This window comes from Melospiza georgiana, chromosome 8 (genome assembly GCF_028018845.1).
Source record: "Melospiza georgiana isolate bMelGeo1 chromosome 8, bMelGeo1.pri, whole genome shotgun sequence".
Taxonomy (NCBI): Eukaryota; Metazoa; Chordata; class Aves; order Passeriformes; family Passerellidae; genus Melospiza; species Melospiza georgiana.
This window is the reverse complement of record NC_080437.1, coordinates 33223606-33249182: the sequence shown is the minus strand read 5'-3', so window position 1 is coordinate 33249182 and position 25577 is coordinate 33223606. Positions and strand designations below refer to the sequence as shown.

The 25577-nt window shown below is 53.4% G+C and overlaps 1 protein-coding gene across 1 annotated transcript in view; it reads right to left on the bottom strand.

Moving 5' to 3' along the window:
• DMBT1 (deleted in malignant brain tumors 1) overlaps positions 1-25577 on the bottom strand; it is a 96850-nt gene that overhangs the window by 55613 nt on the left and 15660 nt on the right. The window contains exons 24-49 of the mRNA XM_058029701.1: positions 24646-25010; positions 23784-24183; positions 22409-22773; positions 21578-21946; positions 21269-21316; positions 20733-20777; positions 20173-20493; positions 19333-19653; positions 17936-18256; positions 17901-17903; positions 17096-17416; positions 15700-16020; positions 14860-15180; positions 13464-13784; positions 12602-13001; positions 11215-11591; positions 10365-10707; positions 8991-9355; positions 8151-8528; positions 6755-7075; positions 5893-6292; positions 4519-4883; positions 3657-4056; positions 2283-2647; positions 1443-1820; positions 47-367 (exon numbers count right to left, since the gene is read on the bottom strand). Of these exons, the coding sequence (XP_057885684.1) occupies positions 47-367; positions 1443-1820; positions 2283-2647; positions 3657-4056; positions 4519-4883; positions 5893-6292; positions 6755-7075; positions 8151-8528; positions 8991-9355; positions 10365-10707; positions 11215-11591; positions 12602-13001; positions 13464-13784; positions 14860-15180; positions 15700-16020; positions 17096-17416; positions 17901-17903; positions 17936-18256; positions 19333-19653; positions 20173-20493; positions 20733-20777; positions 21269-21316; positions 21578-21946; positions 22409-22773; positions 23784-24183; positions 24646-25010 (8255 nt within the window). The remainder of the gene's footprint in view (positions 1-46; positions 368-1442; positions 1821-2282; positions 2648-3656; positions 4057-4518; positions 4884-5892; positions 6293-6754; positions 7076-8150; positions 8529-8990; positions 9356-10364; positions 10708-11214; positions 11592-12601; positions 13002-13463; positions 13785-14859; positions 15181-15699; positions 16021-17095; positions 17417-17900; positions 17904-17935; positions 18257-19332; positions 19654-20172; positions 20494-20732; positions 20778-21268; positions 21317-21577; positions 21947-22408; positions 22774-23783; positions 24184-24645; positions 25011-25577) is intronic.

The window sequence follows — 25577 nt, the reverse complement described above, 5'->3', positions numbered from 1 at the left end:
TGGAAGGTCACTTTCTGAATGAGTCCAAGCATGCAGGCAGTGAAACCAGTGGTACCTGAGCACACAACACCAGCATCTTCATTGTGGCCGCAATTGTGGACGCCCCAGCCACGGTGGCTGCACTGGAAGATGGATGACTCCCAGCCTGCACAGTTCACATCATCCAGGTAGATGCTGCCACTGCCTTGTCCAAAGGAGGCCCCTGATGTTGCAGAAACAGCATCTCCACATCCCAGCTGCCTGCACACCACCTGGGCATCGCTCAGGTCCCAGCCATCATCACAGACAGTGCCCCGGCCCCCAGAGTGGGAAATCTCCACGCGACCCTCGCAGCGGCTCCCGCCGTTCACCAGGCTGATGGTGGCACCTGGGAGAGAAGGAGGTGTGGAAAACGTGGGAAGAGATTTTAGCACAAAGGCATTTTCTCTTGCCACAGACAAATCACTCCCTGAATTTCAGGCCACCGCAACTCCCAATCTCGGCTGTATTAAACTGCTTTTCCTGGTTTCTCCTCTCCTACGGAGAAAACCAGACATCCATCTCTAGGGCACTACTTGTTTCTGTGAAAAGCACCAGCCAGAAAAACCAGGAGAAATTCAGACTCACCTGAAGGAATGGAGATGGGGCTCTCTGTAGTTATTCTTGCAGCATCTGTTTGGGAGGAAAGGAATGAAAAAGGCAGGTGAGGCCTGTTGGATGGAGATCCATGTCTGCCTTTCTCCCAGTGCTGGGCACGTTGCTGCCAGCTTGGGACATGGGCAATGGAGAGCCTGGGCATGTCAGCAGAATGGTCTCTCAAGGAGGGAACAACCAAAAACATAATCCCCATCACACATCCATATCCAGCCAGGAGGGGACACTGCCTGAAAGAGTCCCAGCCTGCAGGCAGCCATACCAGTGGTACCTGAGCACACAACACCAGCATCTTCACTGTGGCCACAATTGTGGACGCCCCAGCCACTGTGGCTGCACTTTAAGGTGGGTGATTCTGATCCCATTGCAGCTCTCAGTCACAGCTGTATTCTGCTGTGCTTTTCCCAAGCTCTGCTCTCCCTTAGAGGAGACTAAGCCCCAACCACTGTGGCACTAATTGTTTCTGCAGAAAGCAGCAGCCAGAAAGCGCAGGAGAAATTCAGACCCACCTGAAGAATTAGAGATGAAGGGGTTGTCTGTAGTTATGTTGGCAGCATCTGTAGGGGAGGAAAAGAAAGAGGCCGGTGAGGCCTGTTGGATGAGGATCCACGCCTGCCTTTCTCCCAGTGCTGGACACGTTGCTGCCAGCTTGGCACACGGGCCATGGAGAGCCTGGGAGTGTCACCAGAATGGTCTCTCATGGTGGGAGCAACCAAAAATATGACCCTGCCCTCATCCCCAACAAATCATCTAATTCCAGCTAATTCAGACCACTCTCTGAAAAATTCATAGTATGCAGGCAGTCAAACCCGTGGTACCTGAACACACAACACCAGCATCTTCACTGTGGCCACAATTGTGGACGCCCCAACCACGGTGGCTGCACTGGAAGATGGATGACTCCCAGCCTGCACAGTTCACATCGTCCAGGTAGATGCTGCCACTGCCTTGTCCAAAGGAGGCCCCTGATGTTGCAGAAACAGCATCTCCACATCCCAGCTGCCTGCACACCACCTGGGCATCGCTCAGGTCCCAGTCATCATCACAGACAGTGCCCCGGCCCCCAGAGTGGGAAATCTCCACGCGACCCTCGCAGCGGCTCCCGCCGTTCACCAGGCTGATGGTGGCACCTGGGAGAGAAGGAGGTGTGGAAAACGTGGGAAGAGATTTTAGCACAAAGGCATTTCCTCTTACCACAGAGAGAAATCACTCTATGAATTTCAGGCCACCACAACTCCCAATCTCAGCTGTATTAAACTGCTTTTCCTGCCCTCTCCACTCCTATGGAGAAAACGAGACATCAAACTCTGAGGAACTACTTCTTTCTGCAAGAAGCAATGGCCATAAAAAACAGGAGAAATTCAGACCCACCTGAAGGAATGGAGATGGGGCTGAATGTAGTTGTGCTTCTGGCAGCTGTAGGGGAGGAATGGAAAGAGGCAGGTGAGGCCTGTTGGATGGAGATCCATGTTTGCCTTTCTCCCAGTGCTGGGCACGTTGCTGCCAGCTTGGCACATGGGCCATGGAGAGCCCGGGGGTGTACGCGAAACAGTCCCCATGGTGGGATGCACCAAAAACACAATCCCACACCTATCCCCAGCCATGAAAGGTCACTTTCTGAATGAGTCCAAGCATGCAGGCAGTGAAACCAGTGGTACCTGAGCACACAACACCAGCATCTTCATTGTGGCCGCAATTGTGGACGCCCCAGCCACGGTGGCTGCACTGGAAGATGGATGACTCCCAGCCTGCACAGTTCACATCATCCAGGTAGATGCTGCCACTGCCTTGTCCAAAGGAGGCCCCTGATGTTGCAGAAACAGCATCTCCACATCCCAGCTGCCTGCACACCACCTGGGCATCGCTCAGGTCCCAGCCATCATCACAGACAGTGCCCCGGCCCCCAGAGTGGGAAATCTCCACGCGACCCTCGCAGCGGCTCCCGCCGTTCACCAGGCTGATGGTGGCACCTGGGAGAGAAGGAGGTGTGGAAAACGTGGGAAGAGATTTTAGCACAAAGGCATTTTCTCTTGCCACAGACAAATCACTCCCTGAATTTCAGGCCACCACAACTCCCAATCTCGGCTGTATTAAACTGCTTTTCCTGGTTTCTCCTCTCCTACGGAGAAAACCAGACATCCATCTCTAGGGCACTACTTGTTTCTGTGAAAAGCACCAGCCAGAAAAACCAGGAGAAATTCAGACTCACCTGAAGGAATGGAGATGGGGCTCTCTGTAGTTATTCTTGCAGCATCTGTTTGGGAGGAAAGGAATGAAAAAGGCAGGTGAGGCCTGTTGGATGGAGATCCATGTCTGCCTTTCTCCCAGTGCTGGGCACGTTGCTGCCAGCTTGGGACATGGGCAATGGAGAGCCTGGGCATGTCAGCAGAATGGTCTCTCAAGGAGGGAACAACCAAAAACATAATCCCCATCACACATCCATATCCAGCCAGGAGGGGACACTGCCTGAAAGAGTCCCAGCCTGCAGGCAGCCATACCAGTGGTACCTGAGCACACAACACCAGCATCTTCACTGTGGCCACAATTGTGGACGCCCCAGCCACTGTGGCTGCACTTTAAGGTGGGTGATTCTGATCCCATTGCAGCTCTCAGTCACAGCTGTATTCTGCTGTGCTTTTCCCAAGCTCTGCTCTCCCTTAGAGGAGACTAAGCCCCAACCACTGTGGCACTAATTGTTTCTGCAGAAAGCAGCAGCCAGAAAGCGCAGGAGAAATTCAGACCCACCTGAAGAATTAGAGATGAAGGGGTTGTCTGTAGTTATGTTGGCAGCATCTGTAGGGGAGGAAAAGAAAGAGGCCGGTGAGGCCTGTTGGATGAGGATCCACGCCTGCCTTTCTCCCAGTGCTGGACACGTTGCTGCCAGCTTGGCACACGGGCCATGGAGAGCCTGGGAGTGTCACCAGAATGGTCTCTCATGGTGGGAGCAACCAAAAATATGACCCTGCCCTCATCCCCAACAAATCATCTAATTCCAGCTAATTCAGACCACTCTCTGAAAAATTCATAGTATGCAGGCAGTCAAACCCGTGGTACCTGAACACACAACACCAGCATCTTCACTGTGGCCACAATTGTGGACGCCCCAACCACGGTGGCTGCACTGGAAGATGGATGACTCCCAGCCTGCACAGTTCACATCGTCCAGGTAGATGCTGCCACTGCCTTGTCCAAAGTAGGCCCCTGATGTTGCAGAAACAGCATCTCCACATCCCAGCTGCCTGCACACCACCTGGGCATCGCTCAGGTCCCAGTCATCATCACAGACAGTGCCCCGGCCCCCAGAGTGGGAAATCTCCACGCGACCCTCGCAGCGGCTCCCGCCGTTCACCAGGCTGATGGTGGCACCTGGGAGAGAAGGAGGTGTGGAAAACGTGGGAAGAGATTTTAGCACAAAGGCATTTCCTCTTACCACAGAGAGAAATCACTCTATGAATTTCAGGCCACCACAACTCCCAATCTCAGCTGTATTAAACTGCTTTTCCTGCCCTCTCCACTCCTATGGAGAAAACGAGACATCAAACTCTGAGGAACTACTTCTTTCTGCAAGAAGCAATGGCCATAAAAAACAGGAGAAATTCAGACCCACCTGAAGGAATGGAGATGGGGCTGAATGTAGTTGTGCTTCTGGCAGCTGTAGGGGAGGAATGGAAAGAGGCAGGTGAGGCCTGTTGGATGGAGATCCATGTTTGCCTTTCTCCCAGTGCTGGGCACGTTGCTGCCAGCTTGGCACATGGGCCATGGAGAGCCCGGGGGTGTACGCGAAACAGTCCCCATGGTGGGATGCACCAAAAACACAATCCCCCACCTATCCCCAGCCATGAAAGGTCACTTTCTGAATGAGTCCAAGCATGCAGGCAGTGAAACCAGTGGTACCTGAGCACACAACACCAGCATCTTCATTGTGGCCGCAATTGTGGACGCCCCAGCCACGGTGGCTGCACTGGAAGATGGATGACTCCCAGCCTGCACAGTTCACATCATCCAGGTAGATGCTGCCACTGCCTTGTCCAAAGGAGGCCCCTGATGTTGCAGAAACAGCATCTCCACATCCCAGCTGCCTGCACACCACCTGGGCATCGCTCAGGTCCCAGCCATCATCACAGACAGTGCCCCGGCCCCCAGAGTGGGAAATCTCCACGCGACCCTCGCAGCGGCTCCCGCCGTTCACCAGGCTGATGGTGGCACCTGGGAGAGAAGGAGGTGTGGAAAACGTGGGAAGAGATTTTAGCACAAAGGCATTTTCTCTTGCCACAGACAAATCACTCCCTGAATTTCAGGCCACCACAACTCCCAATCTCGGCTGTATTAAACTGCTTTTCCTGGTTTCTCCTCTCCTACGGAGAAAACCAGACATCCATCTCTAGGGCACTACTTGTTTCTGTGAAAAGCACCAGCCAGAAAAACCAGGAGAAATTCAGACTCACCTGAAGGAATGGAGATGGGGCTCTCTGTAGTTATTCTTGCAGCATCTGTTTGGGAGGAAAGGAATGAAAAAGGCAGGTGAGGCCTGTTGGATGGAGATCCATGTCTGCCTTTCTCCCAGTGCTGGGCACGTTGCTGCCAGCTTGGGACATGGGCAATGGAGAGCCTGGGCATGTCAGCAGAATGGTCTCTCAAGGAGGGAACAACCAAAAACATAATCCCCATCACACATCCATATCCAGCCAGGAGGGGACACTGCCTGAAAGAGTCCCAGCCTGCAGGCAGCCATACCAGTGGTACCTGAGCACACAACACCAGCATCTTCACTGTGGCCACAATTGTGGATGCCCCAGCCACTGTGGCTGCACTTTAAGGTGGGTGATTCTGATCCCATTGCAGCTCTCAGTCACAGCTGTATTCTGCTGTGCTTTTCCCAAGCTCTGCTCTCCCTTAGAGGAGACTAAGCCCCAACCACTGAGGCACTAATTGTTTCTGCAGAAAGTAGCAGCCAGAAAGCGCAGGAGAAATTCAGACCCACCTGAAGAATTAGAGATGAAGGGATTGTCTGTAGTTATGTTGGCAGCATCTGTAGGGGAGGAAAAGAAAGAGGCCGGTGAGGCCTGTTGGATGAGGATCCACGCCTGCCTTTCTCCCAGTGCTGGACACGTTGCTGCCAGCTTGGCACACGGGCCATGGAGAGCCTAGGAGTGTCACCAGAATGGTCTCTCATGGTGGGAGCAACCAAAAATATGACCCTGCCCTCATCCCCAACAAATCATCTAATTCCAGCTAATTCAGACCACTCTCTGAAAAATTCATAGTATGCAGGCAGTCAAACCCGTGGTACCTGAACACACAACACCAGCATCTTCACTGTGGCCACAATTGTGGACGCCCCAACCACGGTGGCTGCACTGGAAGATGGATGACTCCCAGCCTGCACAGTTCACATCGTCCAGGTAGATGCTGCCACTGCCTTGTCCAAAGGAGGCCCCTGATGTTGCAGAAACAGCATCTCCACATCCCAGCTGCCTGCACACCACCTGGGCATCGCTCAGGTCCCAGTCATCATCACAGACAGTGCCCCGGCCCCCAGAGTGGGAAATCTCCACGCGACCCTCGCAGCGGCTCCCGCCGTTCACCAGGCTGATGGTGGCACCTGGGAGAGAAGGAGGTGTGGAAAACGTGGGAAGAGATTTTAGCACAAAGGCATTTCCTCTTACCACAGAGAGAAATCACTCTATGAATTTCAGGCCACCACAACTCCCAATCTCAGCTGTATTAAACTGCTTTTCCTGCCCTCTCCACTCCTATGGAGAAAACGAGACATCAAACTCTGAGGAACTACTTCTTTCTGCAAGAAGCAATGGCCATAAAAAACAGGAGAAATTCAGACCCACCTGAAGGAATGGAGATGGGGCTGAATGTAGTTGTGCTTCTGGCAGCTGTAGGGGAGGAATGGAAAGAGGCAGGTGAGGCCTGTTGGATGGAGATCCATGTTTGCCTTTCTCCCAGTGCTGGGCACGTTGCTGCCAGCTTGGCACATGGGCCATGGAGAGCCCGGGGGTGTACGCGAAACAGTCCCCATGGTGGGATGCACCAAAAACACAATCCCACACCTATCCCCAGCCATGAAAGGTCACTTTCTGAATGAGTCCAAGCATGCAGGCAGTGAAACCAGTGGTACCTGAGCACACAACACCAGCATCTTCATTGTGGCCGCAATTGTGGACGCCCCAGCCACGGTGGCTGCACTGGAAGATGGATGACTCCCAGCCTGCACAGTTCACATCGTCCAGGTAGATGCTGCCACTGCCTTGTCCAAAGGAGGCCCCTGATGTTGCAGAAACAGCATCTCCACATCCCAGCTGCCTGCACACCACCTGGGCATCGCTCAGGTCCCAGCCATCATCACAGACAGTGCCCCGGCCCCCAGAGTGGGAAATCTCCACGCGACCCTCGCAGCGGCTCCCGCCGTTCACCAGGCTGATGGTGGCACCTGGGAGAGAAGGAGGTGTGGAAAACGTGGGAAGAGATTTTAGCACAAAGGCATTTTCTCTTGCCACAGACAAATCACTCCCTGAATTTCAGGCCACCACAACTCCCAATCTCGGCTGTATTAAACTGCTTTTCCTGGTTTCTCCTCTCCTACGGAGAAAACCAGACATCCATCTCTAGGGCACTACTTGTTTCTGTGAAAAGCACCAGCCAGAAAAACCAGGAGAAATTCAGACTCACCTGAAGGAATGGAGATGGGGCTCTCTGTAGTTATTCTTGCAGCATCTGTTTGGGAGGAAAGGAATGAAAAAGGCAGGTGAGGCCTGTTGGATGGAGATCCATGTCTGCCTTTCTCCCAGTGCTGGGCACGTTGCTGCCAGCTTGGGACATGGGCAATGGAGAGCCTGGGCATGTCAGCAGAATGGTCTCTCAAGGAGGGAACAACCAAAAACATAATCCCCATCACACATCCATATCCAGCCAGGAGGGGACACTGCCTGAAAGAGTCCCAGCCTGCAGGCAGCCATACCAGTGGTACCTGAGCACACAACACCAGCATCTTCACTGTGGCCACAATTGTGGACGCCCCAGCCACTGTGGCTGCACTTTAAGGTGGGTGATTCTGATCCCATTGCAGCTCTCAGTCACAGCTGTATTCTGCTGTGCTTTTCCCAAGCTCTGCTCTCCCTTAGAGGAGACTAAGCCCCAACCACTGTGGCACTAATTGTTTCTGCAGAAAGCAGCAGCCAGAAAGCGCAGGAGAAATTCAGACCCACCTGAAGAATTAGAGATGAAGGGGTTGTCTGTAGTTATGTTGGCAGCATCTGTAGGGGAGGAAAAGAAAGAGGCCGGTGAGGCCTGTTGGATGAGGATCCACGCCTGCCTTTCTCCCAGTGCTGGACACGTTGCTGCCAGCTTGGCACACGGGCCATGGAGAGCCTGGGAGTGTCACCAGAATGGTCTCTCATGGTGGGAGCAACCAAAAATATGACCCTGCCCTCATCCCCAACAAATCATCTAATTCCAGCTAATTCAGACCACTCTCTGAAAAATTCATAGTATGCAGGCAGTCAAACCCGTGGTACCTGAACACACAACACCAGCATCTTCACTGTGGCCACAATTGTGGACGCCCCAACCACGGTGGCTGCACTGGAAGATGGATGACTCCCAGCCTGCACAGTTCACATCGTCCAGGTAGATGCTGCCACTGCCTTGTCCAAAGTAGGCCCCTGATGTTGCAGAAACAGCATCTCCACATCCCAGCTGCCTGCACACCACCTGGGCATCGCTCAGGTCCCAGTCATCATCACAGACAGTGCCCCGGCCCCCAGAGTGGGAAATCTCCACGCGACCCTCGCAGCGGCTCCCGCCGTTCACCAGGCTGATGGTGGCACCTGGGAGAGAAGGAGGTGTGGAAAACGTGGGAAGAGATTTTAGCACAAAGGCATTTCCTCTTACCACAGAGAGAAATCACTCTATGAATTTCAGGCCACCACAACTCCCAATCTCAGCTGTATTAAACTGCTTTTCCTGCCCTCTCCACTCCTATGGAGAAAACGAGACATCAAACTCTGAGGAACTACTTCTTTCTGCAAGAAGCAATGGCCATAAAAAACAGGAGAAATTCAGACCCACCTGAAGGAATGGAGATGGGGCTGAATGTAGTTGTGCTTCTGGCAGCTGTAGGGGAGGAATGGAAAGAGGCAGGTGAGGCCTGTTGGATGGAGATCCATGTTTGCCTTTCTCCCAGTGCTGGGCACGTTGCTGCCAGCTTGGCACATGGGCCATGGAGAGCCCGGGGGTGTACGCGAAACAGTCCCCATGGTGGGATGCACCAAAAACACAATCCCCCACCTATCCCCAGCCATGAAAGGTCACTTTCTGAATGAGTCCAAGCATGCAGGCAGTGAAACCAGTGGTACCTGAGCACACAACACCAGCATCTTCATTGTGGCCGCAATTGTGGACGCCCCAGCCACGGTGGCTGCACTGGAAGATGGATGACTCCCAGCCTGCACAGTTCACATCATCCAGGTAGATGCTGCCACTGCCTTGTCCAAAGGAGGCCCCTGATGTTGCAGAAACAGCATCTCCACATCCCAGCTGCCTGCACACCACCTGGGCATCGCTCAGGTCCCAGCCATCATCACAGACAGTGCCCCGGCCCCCAGAGTGGGAAATCTCCACGCGACCCTCGCAGCGGCTCCCGCCGTTCACCAGGCTGATGGTGGCACCTGGGAGAGAAGGAGGTGTGGAAAACGTGGGAAGAGATTTTAGCACAAAGGCATTTTCTCTTGCCACAGACAAATCACTCCCTGAATTTCAGGCCACCACAACTCCCAATCTCGGCTGTATTAAACTGCTTTTCCTGGTTTCTCCTCTCCTACGGAGAAAACCAGACATCCATCTCTAGGGCACTACTTGTTTCTGTGAAAAGCACCAGCCAGAAAAACCAGGAGAAATTCAGACTCACCTGAAGGAATGGAGATGGGGCTCTCTGTAGTTATTCTTGCAGCATCTGTTTGGGAGGAAAGGAATGAAAAAGGCAGGTGAGGCCTGTTGGATGGAGATCCATGTCTGCCTTTCTCCCAGTGCTGGGCACGTTGCTGCCAGCTTGGGACATGGGCAATGGAGAGCCTGGGCATGTCAGCAGAATGGTCTCTCAAGGAGGGAACAACCAAAAACATAATCCCCATCACACATCCATATCCAGCCAGGAGGGGACACTGCCTGAAAGAGTCCCAGCCTGCAGGCAGCCATACCAGTGGTACCTGAGCACACAACACCAGCATCTTCACTGTGGCCACAATTGTGGATGCCCCAGCCACTGTGGCTGCACTTTAAGGTGGGTGATTCTGATCCCATTGCAGCTCTCAGTCACAGCTGTATTCTGCTGTGCTTTTCCCAAGCTCTGCTCTCCCTTAGAGGAGACTAAGCCCCAACCACTGAGGCACTAATTGTTTCTGCAGAAAGTAGCAGCCAGAAAGCGCAGGAGAAATTCAGACCCACCTGAAGAATTAGAGATGAAGGGATTGTCTGTAGTTATGTTGGCAGCATCTGTAGGGGAGGAAAAGAAAGAGGCCGGTGAGGCCTGTTGGATGAGGATCCACGCCTGCCTTTCTCCCAGTGCCGGACACGTTGCTGCCAGCTTGGCACACGGGCCATGGAGAGCCTGGGAGTGTCACCAGAATGGTCTCTCATGGTGGGAGCAACCAAAAATATGACCCTGCCCTCATCCCCAACAAATCATCTAATTCCAGCTAATTCAGACCACTCTCTGAAAAATTCATAGTATGCAGGCAGTCAAACCCGTTGTACCTGAACACACAACACCAGCATCTTCACTGTGGCCACAATTGTGGACGCCCCAACCACGGTGGCTGCACTGGAAGATGGATGACTCCCAGCCTGCACAGTTCACATCGTCCAGGTAGATGCTGCCACTGCCTTGTCCAAAGGAGGCCCCTGATGTTGCAGAAACAGCATCTCCACATCCCAGCTGCCTGCACACCACCTGGGCATCGCTCAGGTCCCAGTCATCATCACAGACAGTGCCCCGGCCCCCAGAGTGGGAAATCTCCACGCGACCCTCGCAGCGGCTCCCGCCGTTCACCAGGCTGATGGTGGCACCTGGGAGAGAAGGAGGTGTGGAAAACTTGGGAAGAGATTTTAGCACAAAGGCATTTTCTCTTGCCACAGAGAGAAATCACTCTATGAATTTCAGGCCACCACAACTCCCAATCTCAGCTGTATTAAACTGCTTTTCCTGCCCTCTCCTCTCTTATGGAGAAAAGCACACATCAAACTCTGAGGAACTACTTGTTTCTGCAAGAAGCAATGGCTATAAAAAACAGGAGAAATTCAGACCCACCTGAAGGAACGGAGATGGGGCTGAATGTAGTTGTGCTTGTGGCAGCTGTAGGGGAGGAAAGGAAAGAGGCAGGTGAGGCCTGTTGGATGGAGATCCATGTTTGCCTTTCTCCCAGTGCTGGGCACGTTGCTGCCAGCTTGGCACAGGGGCCATGGAGAGCCCGGGGGTGTACGCGAAACAGTCCCCATGGTGGGATACACCAAAAACACAATCCCACACCTATCCCCAGCCATGAAAGGTCACTTTCTGAATGAGTCCAAGCATGCAGGCAGTCAAACCCGTGGTACCTGAACACACAACACCAGCATCTTCATTGTGGCCGCAATTGTGGATGCCCCAACCACGGTGGCTGCACTGGAAGATGGATGACTCCCAGCCTGTGCAGTTCACATCGTCCAGGTAGATGCTGCCATTGCCTTGTCCAAAGGAGGCCCCTGATGTTGCAGAAACAGCATCTCCACATCCCAGCTGCCTGCACACCACCTGGGCATCGCTCATGTCCCAGCCATCATCACAGACAGTGCCCCGGCCCCCAGAGTGGGAAATCTCCACGCGACCCTCGCAGCGGCTCCCGCCGTTCACCAGGCTGATGGTGGCACCTGGGAGAGAAGGAGGTGTGGAAAACGTGGGAAGAGATTTTAGCACAAAGGCATTTTCTCTTGCCACAGACAAATCACTCCATGAATTTCAGGCCACCACAACTCCCAGTCTCGGCTATATTAAACTGCTTTTCCTGGTTTCTCCTCTCCTACGGAGAAAACCAGACATCCAACTCTGAGGCACTACTTGTTTCTGTGAAAAGCACCAGCCAGAAAAACCAGGAGAAATTCAGACTCACCTGAAGGAATGGAGATGGGGCTCTCTGTAGTTATTCTTGCAGCATCTGTTTGGGAGGAAAGGAATGAAAAAGGCAGGTGAGGCCTGTTGGATGGAGATCCATGTCTGCCTTTCTCCCAGTGCTGGGCACGTTGCTGCCAGCTTGGCACATGGGCAATGGAGAGCCTGGGCATGTCAGCAGAATGGTCTCTCAAGGAGGGACCAACCAAAAACATAATCCCCATCACACATCCATATCCAGCCAGGAGGGGACACTGCCTGAAAGAGTTCCCAGCCTGCAGGCAGCCATACCAGTGGTACCTGAGCACACAACACCAGCATCTTCACTGTGGCCACAATTGTGGACGCCCCAGCCACTGTGGCTGCACTTTAAGGCGGGTGATTCTGATCCCATTGCAGCTCTCAGTCACAGCTGTATTCTGCTGTGCTTTTCCCAAGCTCTGCTCTCCCTTAGAGGAGACTAAGCCCCAACCACTGAGGCACTAATTGTTTCTGCAGAAAGCAGCAGCCAGAAAGCGCAGGAGAAATTCAGACCCACCTGAAGAATTAGAGATGAAGGGGTTGTCTGTAGTTATGTTGGCAGCATCTGTAGGGGAGGAAAAGAAAGAGGCCGGTGAGGCCTGTTGGATGAGGATCCACGCCTGCCTTTCTCCCAGTGCTGGACACGTTGCTGCCAGCTTGGCACACGGGCCATGGAGAGCCTAGGAGTGTCACCAGAATGGTCTCTCATGGTGGGAGCAACCAAAAATATGACCCTGCCCTCATCCCCAACAAATCATCTAATTCCAGCTAATTCAGACCACTCTCTGAAAAATTCATAGTATGCAGGCAGTCAAACCCGTTGTACCTGAACACACAACACCAGCATCTTCACTGTGGCCACAATTGTGGACGCCCCAACCACGGTGGCTGCACTGGAAGATGGATGACTCCCAGCCTGTGCAGTTCACATCGTCCAGGTAGATGCTGCCACTGCCTTGTCCAAAGGAGGCCCCTGATGTTGCAGAAACAGCATCTCCACATCCCAGCTGCCTGCACACCACCTGGGCATCGCTCATGTCCCAGTCATCATCACAGACAGTGCCCCGGCCCCCAGAGTGGGAAATCTCCACGCGACCCTCGCAGCGGCTCCCGCCGTTCACCAGGCTGATGGTGGCACCTGGGAGAGAAGGAGGTGTGGAAAACGTGGGAAGAGATTTTAGCACAAAGGCATTTCCTCTTACCACAGAGAGAAATCACTCTATGAATTTCAGGCCACCACAACTCCCAATCTCAGCTGTATTAAACTGCTTTTCCTGCCCTCTCCACTCCTATGGAGAAAACGAGACATCAAACTCTGAGGAACTACTTCTTTCTGCAAGAAGCAATGGCCATAAAAAACAGGAGAAATTCAGACCCACCTGAAGGAACGGAGATGGGGCTGAATGTAGTTGTGCTTCTGGCAGCTGTAGGGGAGGAAAGGAAAGAGGCAGGTGAGGCCTGTTGGATGGAGATCCATGTTTGCCTTTCTCCCAGTGCTGGGCACGTTGCTGCCAGCTTGGCACAGGGGCCATGGAGAGCCCGGGGGTGTACGCGAAACAGTCCCCATGGTGGGATACACCAAAAACACAATCCCCCACCTATCCCCAGCCATGAAAGGTCACTTTCTGAATGAGTCCAAGCATGCAGGCAGTGAAACCCGTGGTACCTGAGCACACAACACCAGCATCTTCATTGTGGCCGCAATTGTGGACGCCCCAACCACGGTGACTGCACTGGAAGATGGATGACTCCCAGCCTGCACAGTTCACATCATCCAGGTAGATGCTGCCACTGCCTTGTCCAAAGTAGGCCCCTGATGTTGCAGAAACAGCATCTCCACATCCCAGCTGCCTGCACACCACCTGGGCATCGCTCATGTCCCAGTCATCATCACAGACAGTGCCCCGGCCCCCAGAGTGGGAAATCTCCACGCGACCCTCGCAGCGGCTCCCGCCGTTCACCAGGCTGATGGTGGCACCTGGGAGAGAAGGAAGTGTGGAAAACTTGGGAAGAGATTTTAGCACAAAGGCATTTTCTCTTGCCACAGACAAATCACTCCATGAATTTCAGGCCACCACAACTCCCAGTCTCGGCTGTATTAAACTGCTTTTCCTGGTTTCTCCTCTCCTACGGAGAAAACCAGACATCCAACTCTGAGGCACTACTTGTTTCTGTGAAAAGCACCAGCCAGAAAAACCAGGAGAAATTCAGACTCACCTGAAGGAATGGAGATGGGGCTCTCTGTAGTTATTCTTGCAGCATCTGTTTGGGAGGAAAGGAATGAAAAAGGCAGGTGAGGCCTGTTGGATGGAGATCCATGTCTGCCTTTCTCCCAGTGCTGGGCACGTTGCTGCCAGCTTGGCACATGGGCAATGGAGAGCCTGGGCATGTCAGCAGAATGGTCTCTCAAGGAGGGACCAACCAAAAACATAATCCCCATCACACATCCATATCCAGCCAGGAGGGGACACTGCCTGAAAGAGTCCCAGCCTGCAGGCAGCCATACCAGTGGTACCTGAGCACACAACACCAGCATCTTCACTGTGGCCACAATTGTGGACGCCCCAGCCACTGTGGCTGCACTTTAAGGTGGGTGATTCTGATCCCATTGCAGCTCTCAGTCACAGCTGTATTCTGCTGTGCTTTTCCCAAGCTCTGCTCTCCCTTAGAGGAGACTAAGCCCCAACCACTGAGGCACTAATTGTTTCTGCAGAAAGCAGCAGCCAGAAAGCGCAGGAGAAATTCAGACCCACCTGAAGAATTAGAGATGAAGGGGTTGTCTGTAGTTATGTTGGCAGCATCTGTAGGGGAGGAAAAGAAAGAGGCCGGTGAGGCCTGTTGGATGAGGATCCACGCCTGCCTTTCTCCCAGTGCTGGACACGTTGCTGCCAGCTTGGCACACGGGCCATGGAGAGCCTAGGAGTGTCACCAGAATGGTCTCTCATGGTGGGAGCAACCAAAAATATGACCCTGCCCTCATCCCCAACAAATCATCTAATTCCAGCTAATTCAGACCACTCTCTGAAAAATTCATAGTATGCAGGCAGTCAAACCCGTTGTACCTGAACACACAACACCAGCATCTTCACTGTGGCCACAATTGTGGACGCCCCAACCACGGTGGCTGCACTGGAAGATGGATGACTCCCAGCCTGCACAGTTCACATCGTCCAGGTAGATGCTGCCACTGCCTTGTCCAAAGGAGGCCCCTGATGTTGCAGAAACAGCATCTCCACATCCCAGCTGCCTGCACACCACCTGGGCATCGCTCAGGTCCCAGTCATCATCACAGACAGTGCCCCGGCCCCCAGAGTGGGAAATCTCCACGCGACCCTCGCAGCGGCTCCCGCCGTTCACCAGGCTGATGGTGGCACCTGGGAGAGAAGGAGGTGTGGAAAACGTGGGAAGAGATTTTAGCACAAAGGCATTTCCTCTTACCACAGAGAGAAATCACTCTATGAATTTCAGGCCACCACAACTCCCAATCTCAGCTGTATTAAACTGCTTTTCCTGCCCTCTCCACTCCTATGGAGAAAACGAGACATCAAACTCTGAGGAACTACTTCTTTCTGCAAGAAGCAATGGCCATAAAAAACAGGAGAAATTCAGACCCACCTGAAGGAACGGAGATGGGGCTGAATGTAGTTGTGCTTCTGGCAGCTGTAGGGGAGGAAAGGAAAGAGGCAGGTGAGGCCTGTTGGATGGAGATCCATGTTTGCCTTTCTCCCAGTGCTGGGCACGTTGCTGCCAGCTTGGCACAGGGGCCATGGAGAGCCCGGGGGTGTACGCGAAACAGTCCCCATGGTGGGATACACCAAAAACACAATCCCACACCTATCCCCAGCCATGAAAGGTCACTTTCTGAATGAGTCCAAGCATGCAGGCAGTCAAACCCGTGGTACCTGAGCACACAACACCAGCATCTTCATTGTGGCCGCAATTGTGGACGCCCCAACCACGGTGACTGCACTGGAAGATGGATGACTCCCAGCCTGCACAGTTCACATCATCCAGGTAGATGCTGCCACTGCCTTGTCCAAAGTAGGCCCCTGATGTTGCAGAAACAGCATCTCCACATCCCAGCTGCCTGCACACCACCTGGGCATCGCTCATGTCCCAGTCATCATCACAGACAGTGCCCCGGCCCCCAGAGTGGGAAATCTCCACGCGACCCTCGCAGCGGCTCCCGCCGTTCACCAGGCTGATGGTGGCACCTGGGAGAGAAGGAGGTGTGGAAAACTTGGGAAGAGATTTTAGCACAAAGGCATTTTCTCTTGCCACAGACAAATCACTCCATGAATTTCAGGCCACCACAACTCCCAGTCTCGGCTGTATTAAACGGCTTTTCCTGGTTTCTCCTCTCCTACGGAGAAAACCAGACATCCAACTCTGAGGCACTACTTGTTTCTGTGAAAAGCACCAGCCAGAAAAACCAGGAGAAATTCAGACTCACCTGAAGGAATGGAGATGGGGCTCTCTGTAGTTATTCTTGCAGCATCTGTTTGGGAGGAAAGGAATGAAAAAGGCAGGTGAGGCCTGTTGGATGGAGATCCATGTCTGCCTTTCTCCCAGTGCTGGGCACGTTGCTGCCAGCTTGGCACATGGGCAATGGAGAGCCTGGGCATGTCAGCAGAATGGTCTCTCAAGGAGGGACCAACCAAAAACATAATCCCCATCACACATCCATATCCAGCCAGGAGGGGACACTGCCTGAAAGAGTCCCAGCCTGCAGGCAGCCATACCAGTGGTACCTGAGCACACAACACCAGCATCTTCACTGTGGCCACAATTGTGGACGCCCCAGCCACTGTGGCTGCACTTTAAGGTGGGTGATTCTGATCCCATTGCAGCTCTCAGTCACAGCTGTATTCTGCTGTGCTTTTCCCAAGCTCTGCTCTCCCTTAGAGGAGACTAAGCCCCAACCACTGAGGCACTAATTGTTTCTGCAGAAAGCAGCAGCCAGAAAGCGCAGGAGAAATTCAGACCCACCTGAAGAATTAGAGATGAAGGGGTTGTCTGTAGTTATGTTGGCAGCATCTGTAGGGGAGGAAAAGAAAGAGGCCGGTGAGGCCTGTTGGATGAGGATCCACGCCTGCCTTTCTCCCAGTGCTGGACACGTTGCTGCCAGCTTGGCACACGGGCCATGGAGAGCCTAGGAGTGTCACCAGAATGGTCTCTCATGGTGGGAGCAACCAAAAATATGACCCTGCCCTCATCCCCAACAAATCATCTAATTCCAGCTAATTCAGACCACTCTCTGAAAAATTCATAGTATGCAGGCAGTCAAACCCGTGGTACCTGAACACACAACACCAGCATCTTCACTGTGGCCACAATTGTGGACGCCCCAACCACGGTGGCTGCACTGGAAGATGGATGACTCCCAGCCTGCACAGTTCACATCGTCCAGGTAGATGCTGCCACTGCCTTGTCCAAAGTAGGCCCCTGATGTTGCAGAAACAGCATCTCCACATCCCAGCTGCCTGCACACCACCTGGGCATCGCTCAGGTCCCAGTCATCATCACAGACAGTGCCCCGGCCCCCAGAGTGGGAAATCTCCACGCGACCCTCGCAGCGGCTCCCGCCGTTCACCAGGCTGATGGTGGCACCTGGGAGAGAAGGAGGTGTGGAAAACGTGGGAAGAGATTTTAGCACAAAGGCATTTCCTCTTACCACAGAGAGAAATCACTCTATGAATTTCAGGCCACCACAACTCCCAATCTCAGCTGTATTAAACTGCTTTTCCTGCCCTCTCCACTCCTATGGAGAAAACGAGACATCAAACTCTGAGGAACTACTTCTTTCTGCAAGAAGAAATGGCCATAAAAAACAGGAGAAATTCAGACCCACCTGAAGGAACGGAGATGGGGCTGAATGTAGTTGTGCTTCTGGCAGCTGTAGGGGAGGAAAGGAAAGAGGCAGGTGAGGCCTGTTGGATGGAGATCCATGTTTGCCTTTCTCCCAGTGCTGGGCACGTTGCTGCCAGCTTGGCACAGGGGCCATGGAGAGCCCGGGGGTGTACGCGAAACAGTCCCCATGGTGGGATACACCAAAAACACAATCCCACACCTATCCCCAGCCATGAAAGGTCACTTTCTGAATGAGTCCAAGCATGCAGGCAGTCAAACCCGTGGTACCTGAACACACAACACCAGCATCTTCATTGTGGCCGCAATTGTGGACGCCCCAACCACGGTGGCTGCACTGGAAGATGGATGACTCCCAGCCTGCACAGTTCACATCGTCCAGGTAGATGCTGCCACTGCCTTGTCCAAAGGAGGCCCCTGATGTTGCAGAAACAGCATCTCCACATCCCAGCTGCCTGCACACCACCTGGGCATCGCTCATGTCCCAGCCATCATCACAGACAGTGCCCCGGCCCCCAGAGTGGGAAATCTCCACGCGACCCTCGCAGCGGCTCCCGCCGTTCACCAGGCTGATGGTGGCACCTGGGAGAGAAGGAGGTGTGGAAAACGTGGGAAGAGATTTTAGCACAAAGGCATTTTCTCTTGCCACAGACAAATCACTCCATGAATTTCAGGCCACCACAACTCCCAGTCTCGGCTATATTAAACTGCTTTTCCTGGTTTCTCCTCTCCTACGGAGAAAACCAGACATCCAACTCTGAGGCACTACTTGTTTCTGTGAAAAGCACCAGCCAGAAAAACCAGGAGAAATTCAGACTCACCTGAAGGAATGGAGATGGGGCTCTCTGTAGTTATTCTTGCAGCATCTGTTTGGGAGGAAAGGAATGAAAAAGGCAGGTGAGGCCTGTTGGATGGAGATCCATGTCTGCCTTTCTCCCAGTGCTGGGCACGTTGCTGCCAGCTTGGCACATGGGCAATGGAGAGCCTGGGCATGTCAGCAGAATGGTCTCTCAAGGAGGGACCAACCAAAAACATAATCCCCATCACACATCCATATCCAGCCAGGAGGGGACACTGCCTGAAAGAGTTCCCAGCCTGCAGGCAGCCATACCAGTGGTACCTGAGCACACAACACCAGCATCTTCACTGTGGCCACAATTGTGGACGCCCCAGCCACTGTGGCTGCACTTTAAGGTGGGTGATTCTGATCCCATTGCAGCTCTCAGTCACAGCTGTATTCTGCTGTGCTTTTCCCAAGCTCTGCTCTCCCTTAGAGGAGACTAAGCCCCAACCACTGAGGCACTAATTGTTTCTGCAGAAAGCAGCAGCCAGAAAGCGCAGGAGAAATTCAGACCCACCTGAAGAATTAGAGATGAAGGGGTTGTCTGTAGTTATGTTGGCAGCATCTGTAGGGGAGGAAAAGAAAGAGGCCGGTGAGGCCTGTTGGATGAGGATCCACGCCTGCCTTTCTCCCAGTGCTGGACACGTTGCTGCCAGCTTGGCACACGGGCCATGGAAAGCCTAGGAGTGTCACCAGAATGGTCTCTCATGGTGGGAGCAACCAAAAATATGACCCTGCCCTCATCCCCAACAAATCATCTAATTCCAGCTAATTCAGACCACTCTCTGAAAAATTCATAGTATGCAGGCAGTCAAACCCGTTGTACCTGAACACACAACACCAGCATCTTCACTGTGGCCACAATTGTGGACGCCCCAACCACGGTGGCTGCACTGGAAGATGGATGACTCCCAGCCTGCACAGTTCACATCGTCCAGGTAGATGCTGCCACTGCCTTGTCCAAAGGAGGCCCCTGATGTTGCAGAAACAGCATCTCCACATCCCAGCTGCCTGCACACCACCTGGGCATCGCTCAGGTCCCAGTCATCATCACAGACAGTGCCCCGGCCCCCAGAGTGGGAAATCTCCACGCGACCCTCGCAGCGGCTCCCGCCGTTCACCAGGCTGATGGTGGCACCTGGGAGAGAAGGAGGTGTGGAAAACGTGGGAAGAGATTTTAGCACAAAGGCATTTCCTCTTACCACAGAGAGAAATCACTCTATGAATTTCAGGCCACCACAACTCCCAATCTCAGCTGTATTAAACTGCTTTTCCTGCCCTCTCCACTCCTATGGAGAAAACGAGACATCAAACTCTGAGGAACTACTTCTTTCTGCAAGAAGCAATGGCCATAAAAAACAGGAGAAATTCAGACCCACCTGAAGGAACGGAGATGGGGCTGAATGTAGTTGTGCTTCTGGCAGCTGTAGGGGAGGAAAGGAAAGAGGCAGGTGAGGCCTGTTGGATGGAGATCCATGTTTGCCTTTCTCCCAGTGCTGGGCACGTTGCTGCCAGCTTGGCACAGGGGCCATGGAGAGCCCGGGGGTGTACGCGAAACAGTCCCCATGGTGGGATACACCAAAAACACAATCCCACACCTATCCCCAGCCATGAAAGGTCACTTTCTGAATGAGTCCAAGCATGCAGGCAGTCAAACCCGTGGTACCTGAGCACACAACACCAGCATCTTCATTGTGGCCGCAATTGTGGACGCCCCAACCACGGTGACTGCACTGGAAGATGGATGACTCCCAGCCTGCACAGTTCACATCATCCAGGTAGATGCTGCCACTGCCTTGTCCAAAGGAGGCCCCTGATGTTGCAGAAACAGCATCTCCACATCCCAGCTGCCTGCACACCACCTGGGCATCGCTCATGTCCCAGTCATCATCACAGACAGTGCCCCGGCCCCCAGAGTGGGAAATCTCCACGCGACCCTCGCAGCGGCTCCCGCCGTTCACCAGGCTGATGGTGGCACCTGGGAGAGAAGGAGGTGTGGAAAACTTGGGAAGAGATTTTAGCACAAAGGCATTTTCTCTTGCCACAGACAAATCACTCCATGAATTTCAGGCCACCACAACTCCCAGTCTCGGCTGTATTAAACGGCTTTTCCTGGTTTCTCCTCTCCTACGGAGAAAACCAGACATCCAACTCTGAGGCACTACTTGTTTCTGTGAAAAGCACCAGCCAGAAAAACCAGGAGAAATTCAGACTCACCTGAAGGAATGGAGATGGGGCTCTCTGTAGTTATTCTTGCAGCATCTGTTTGGGAGGAAAGGAATGAAAAAGGCAGGTGAGGCCTGTTGGATGGAGATCCATGTCTGCCTTTCTCCCAGTGCTGGGCACGTTGCTGCCAGCTTGGCACATGGGCAATGGAGAGCCTGGGCATGTCAGCAGAATGGTCTCTCAAGGAGGGACCAACCAAAAACATAATCCCCATCACACATCCATATCCAGCCAGGAGGGGACACTGCCTGAAAGAGTCCCAGCCTGCAGGCAGCCATACCAGTGGTACCTGAGCACACAACACCAGCATCTTCACTGTGGCCACAATTGTGGACGCCCCAGCCACTGTGGCTGCACTTTAAGGTGGGTGATTCTGATCCCATTGCAGCTCTCAGTCACAGCTGTATTCTGCTGTGCTTTTCCCAAGCTCTGCTCTCCCTTAGAGGAGACTAAGCCCCAACCACTGAGGCACTAATTGTTTCTGCAGAAAGCAGCAGCCAGAAAGCGCAGGAGAAATTCAGACCCACCTGAAGAATTAGAGATGAAGGGGTTGTCTGTAGTTATGTTGGCAGCATCTGTAGGGGAGGAAAAGAAAGAGGCCGGTGAGGCCTGTTGGATGAGGATCCACGCCTGCCTTTCTCCCAGTGCTGGACACGTTGCTGCCAGCTTGGCACACGGGCCATGGAGAGCCTAGGAGTGTCACCAGAATGGTCTCTCATGGTGGGAGCAACCAAAAATATGACCCTGCCCTCATCCCCAACAAATCATCTAATTCCAGCTAATTCAGACCACTCTCTGAAAAATTCATAGTATGCAGGCAGTCAAACCCGTTGTACCTGAACACACAACACCAGCATCTTCACTGTGGCCACAATTGTGGACGCCCCAACCACGGTGGCTGCACTGGAAGATGGATGACTCCCAGCCTGCACAGTTCACATCGTCCAGGTAGATGCTGCCACTGCCTTGTCCAAAGGAGGCCCCTGATGTTGCAGAAACAGCATCTCCACATCCCAGCTGCCTGCACACCACCTGGGCATCGCTCAGGTCCCAGTCATCATCACAGACAGTGCCCCGGCCCCCAGAGTGGGAAATCTCCACGCGACCCTCGCAGCGGCTCCCGCCGTTCACCAGGCTGATGGTGGCACCTGGGAGAGAAGGAGGTGTGGAAAACGTGGGAAGAGATTTTAGCACAAAGGCATTTCCTCTTACCACAGAGAGAAATCACTCTATGAATTTCAGGCCACCACAACTCCCAATCTCAGCTGTATTAAACTGCTTTTCCTGCCCTCTCCACTCCTATGGAGAAAACGAGACATCAAACTCTGAGGAACTACTTCTTTCTGCAAGAAGCAATGGCCATAAAAAACAGGAGAAATTCAGACCCACCTGAAGGAACGGAGATGGGGCTGAATGTAGTTGTGCTTCTGGCAGCTGTAGGGGAGGAAAGGAAAGAGGCAGGTGAGGCCTGTTGGATGGAGATCCATGTTTGCCTTTCTCCCAGTGCTGGGCACGTTGCTGCCAGCTTGGCACAGGGGCCATGGAGAGCCCGGGGGTGTACGCGAAACAGTCCCCATGGTGGGATACACCAAAAACACAATCCCACACCTATCCCCAGCCATGAAAGGTCACTTTCTGAATGAGTCCAAGCATGCAGGCAGTCAAACCCGTGGTACCTGAACACACAACACCAGCATCTTCATTGTGGCCGCAATTGTGGACGCCCCAACCACGGTGGCTGCACTGGAAGATGGATGACTCCCAGCCTGTGCAGTTCACATCGTCCAGGTAGATGCTGCCATTGCCTTGTCCAAAGGAGGCCCCTGATGTTGCAGAAACAGCATCTCCACATCCCAGCTGCCTGCACACCACCTGGGCATCGCTCATGTCCCAGCCATCATCACAGACAGTGCCCCAGCCCCCAGAGTGGGAAATCTCCACGCGACCCTCGCAGCGGCTCCCGCCGTTCACCAGGCTGATGGTGGCACCTGGGAGAGAAGGAGGTGTGGAAAACGTGGGAAGAGATTTTAGCACAAAGGCATTTTCTCTTGCCACAGACAAATCACTCCCTGAATTTCAGGCCACCACAACTCCCAGTCTCGGCTATATTAAACTGCTTTTCCTGGTTTCTCCTCTCCTACGGAGAAAACCAGACATCCAACTCTGAGGCACTACTTGTTTCTGTGAAAAGCACCAGCCAGAAAAACCAGGAGAAATTCAGACTCACCTGAAGGAATGGAGATGGGGCTCTCTGTAGTTATTCTTGCAGCATCTGTTTGGGAGGAAAGGAATGAAAAAGGCAGGTGAGGCCTGTTGGATGGAGATCCATGTCTGCCTTTCTCCCAGTGCTGGGCACGTTGCTGCCAGCTTGGCACATGGGCAATGGAGAGCCTGGGCATGTCAGCAGAATGGTCTCTCAAGGAGGGACCAACCAAAAACATAATCCCCATCACACATCCATATCCAGCCAGGAGGGGACACTGCCTGAAAGAGTTCCCAGCCTGCAGGCAGCCATACCAGTGGTACCTGAGCACACAACACCAGCATCTTCACTGTGGCCACAATTGTGGACGCCCCAGCCACTGTGGCTGCACTTTAAGGCGGGTGATTCTGATCCCATTGCAGCTCTCAGTCACAGCTGTATTCTGCTGTGCTTTTCCCAAGCTCTGCTCTCCCTTAGAGGAGACTAAGCCCCAACCACTGAGGCACTAATTGTTTCTGCAGAAAGCAGCAGCCAGAAAGCGCAGGAGAAATTCAGACCCACCTGAAGAATTAGAGATGAAGGGGTTGTCTGTAGTTATGTTGGCAGCATCTGTAGGGGAGGAAAAGAAAGAGGCCGGTGAGGCCTGTTGGATGAGGATCCACGCCTGCCTTTCTCCCAGTGCTGGACACGTTGCTGCCAGCTTGGCACACGGGCCATGGAGAGCCTAGGAGTGTCACCAGAATGGTCTCTCATGGTGGGAGCAACCAAAAATATGACCCTGCCCTCATCCCCAACAAATCATCTAATTCCAGCTAATTCAGACCACTCTCTGAAAAATTCATAGTATGCAGGCAGTCAAACCAGTGGTACCTGAGCACACAACACCAGCATCTTCATTGTGGCCGCAATTGTGGACGCCCCAACCACGGTGGCTGCACTGGAAGATGGATGACTCCCAGCCTGCACAGTTCACATCGTCCAGGTAGATGCTGCCACTGCCTTGTCCAAAGTAGGCCCCTGATGTTGCAGAAACAGCATCTCCACATCCCAGCTGCCTGCACACCACCTGGGCATCGCTCAGGTCCCAGCCATCATCACAGACAGTGCCCCGGCCCCCAGAGTGGGAAATCTCCACGCGACCCTCGCAGCGGCTCCCGCCGTTCACCAGGCTGATGGTGGCACCTGGGAGAGAAGGAGGTGTGGAAAACGTGGGAAGAGATTTTAGCACAAAGGCATTTCCTCTTACCACAGAGAGAAATCACTCTATGAATTTCAGGCCACCACAACTCCCAATCTCAGCTGTATTAAACTGCTTTTCCTGCCCTCTCCACTCCTATGGAGAAAACGAGACATCAAACTCTGAGGAACTACTTCTTTCTGCAAGAAGCAATGGCCATAAAAAACAGGAGAAATTCAGACCCACCTGAAGGAACGGAGATGGGGCTGAATGTAGTTGTGCTTCTGGCAGCTGTAGGGGAGGAAAGGAAAGAGGCAGGTGAGGCCTGTTGGATGGAGATCCATGTTTGCCTTTCTCCCAGTGCTGGGCACGTTGCTGCCAGCTTGGCACATAGGCAATGGAGAGCCCAGGGGTGTACGCGAAACAGTCCCCATGGTGGGATACACCAAAAACACAATCCCACACCTATCCCCAGCCATGAAAGGTCACTTTCTGAATGAGTCCAAGCATGCAGGCAGTGAAACCCGTGGTACCTGAACACACAACACCAGCATCTTCATTGTGGCCGCAATTGTGGACGCCCCAACCACGGTGGCTGCACTGGAAGATGGATGACTCCCAGCCTGTGCAGTTCACATCGTCCAGGTAGATGCTGCCACTGCCTTGTCCAAAGGAGGCCCCTGATGTTGCAGAAACAGCATCTCCACATCCCAGCTGCCTGCACACCACCTGGGCATCGCTCATGTCCCAGCCATCATCACAGACAGTGCCCCGGCCCCCAGAGTGGGAAATCTCCACGCGACCCTCGCAGCGGCTCCCGCCGTTCACCAGGCTGATGGTGGCACCTGGGAGAGAAGGAGGTGTGGAAAACGTGGGAAGAGATTTTAGCACAAAGGCATTTTCTCTTGCCACAGACAAATCACTCCATGAATTTCAGGCCACCACAACTCCCAGTCTCGGCTATATTAAACTGCTTTTCCTGGTTTCTCCTCTCCTACGGAGAAAACCAGACATCCAACTCTGAGGCACTACTTGTTTCTGTGAAAAGCACCAGCCAGAAAAACCAGGAGAAATTCAGACTCACCTGAAGGAATGGAGATGGGGCTCTCTGTAGTTATTCTTGCAGCATCTGTTTGGGAGGAAAGGAATGAAAAAGGCAGGTGAGGCCTGTTGGATGGAGATCCATGTCTGCCTTTCTCCCAGTGCTGGGCACGTTGCTGCCAGCTTGGCACATGGGCAATGGAGAGCCTGGGCATGTCAGCAGAATGGTCTCTCAAGGAGGGACCAACCAAAAACATAATCCCCATCACACATCCATATCCAGCCAGGAGGGGACACTGCCTGAAAGAGTTCCCAGCCTGCAGGCAGCCATACCAGTGGTACCTGAGCACACAACACCAGCATCTTCACTGTGGCCACAATTGTGGACGCCCCAGCCACTGTGGCTGCACTTTAA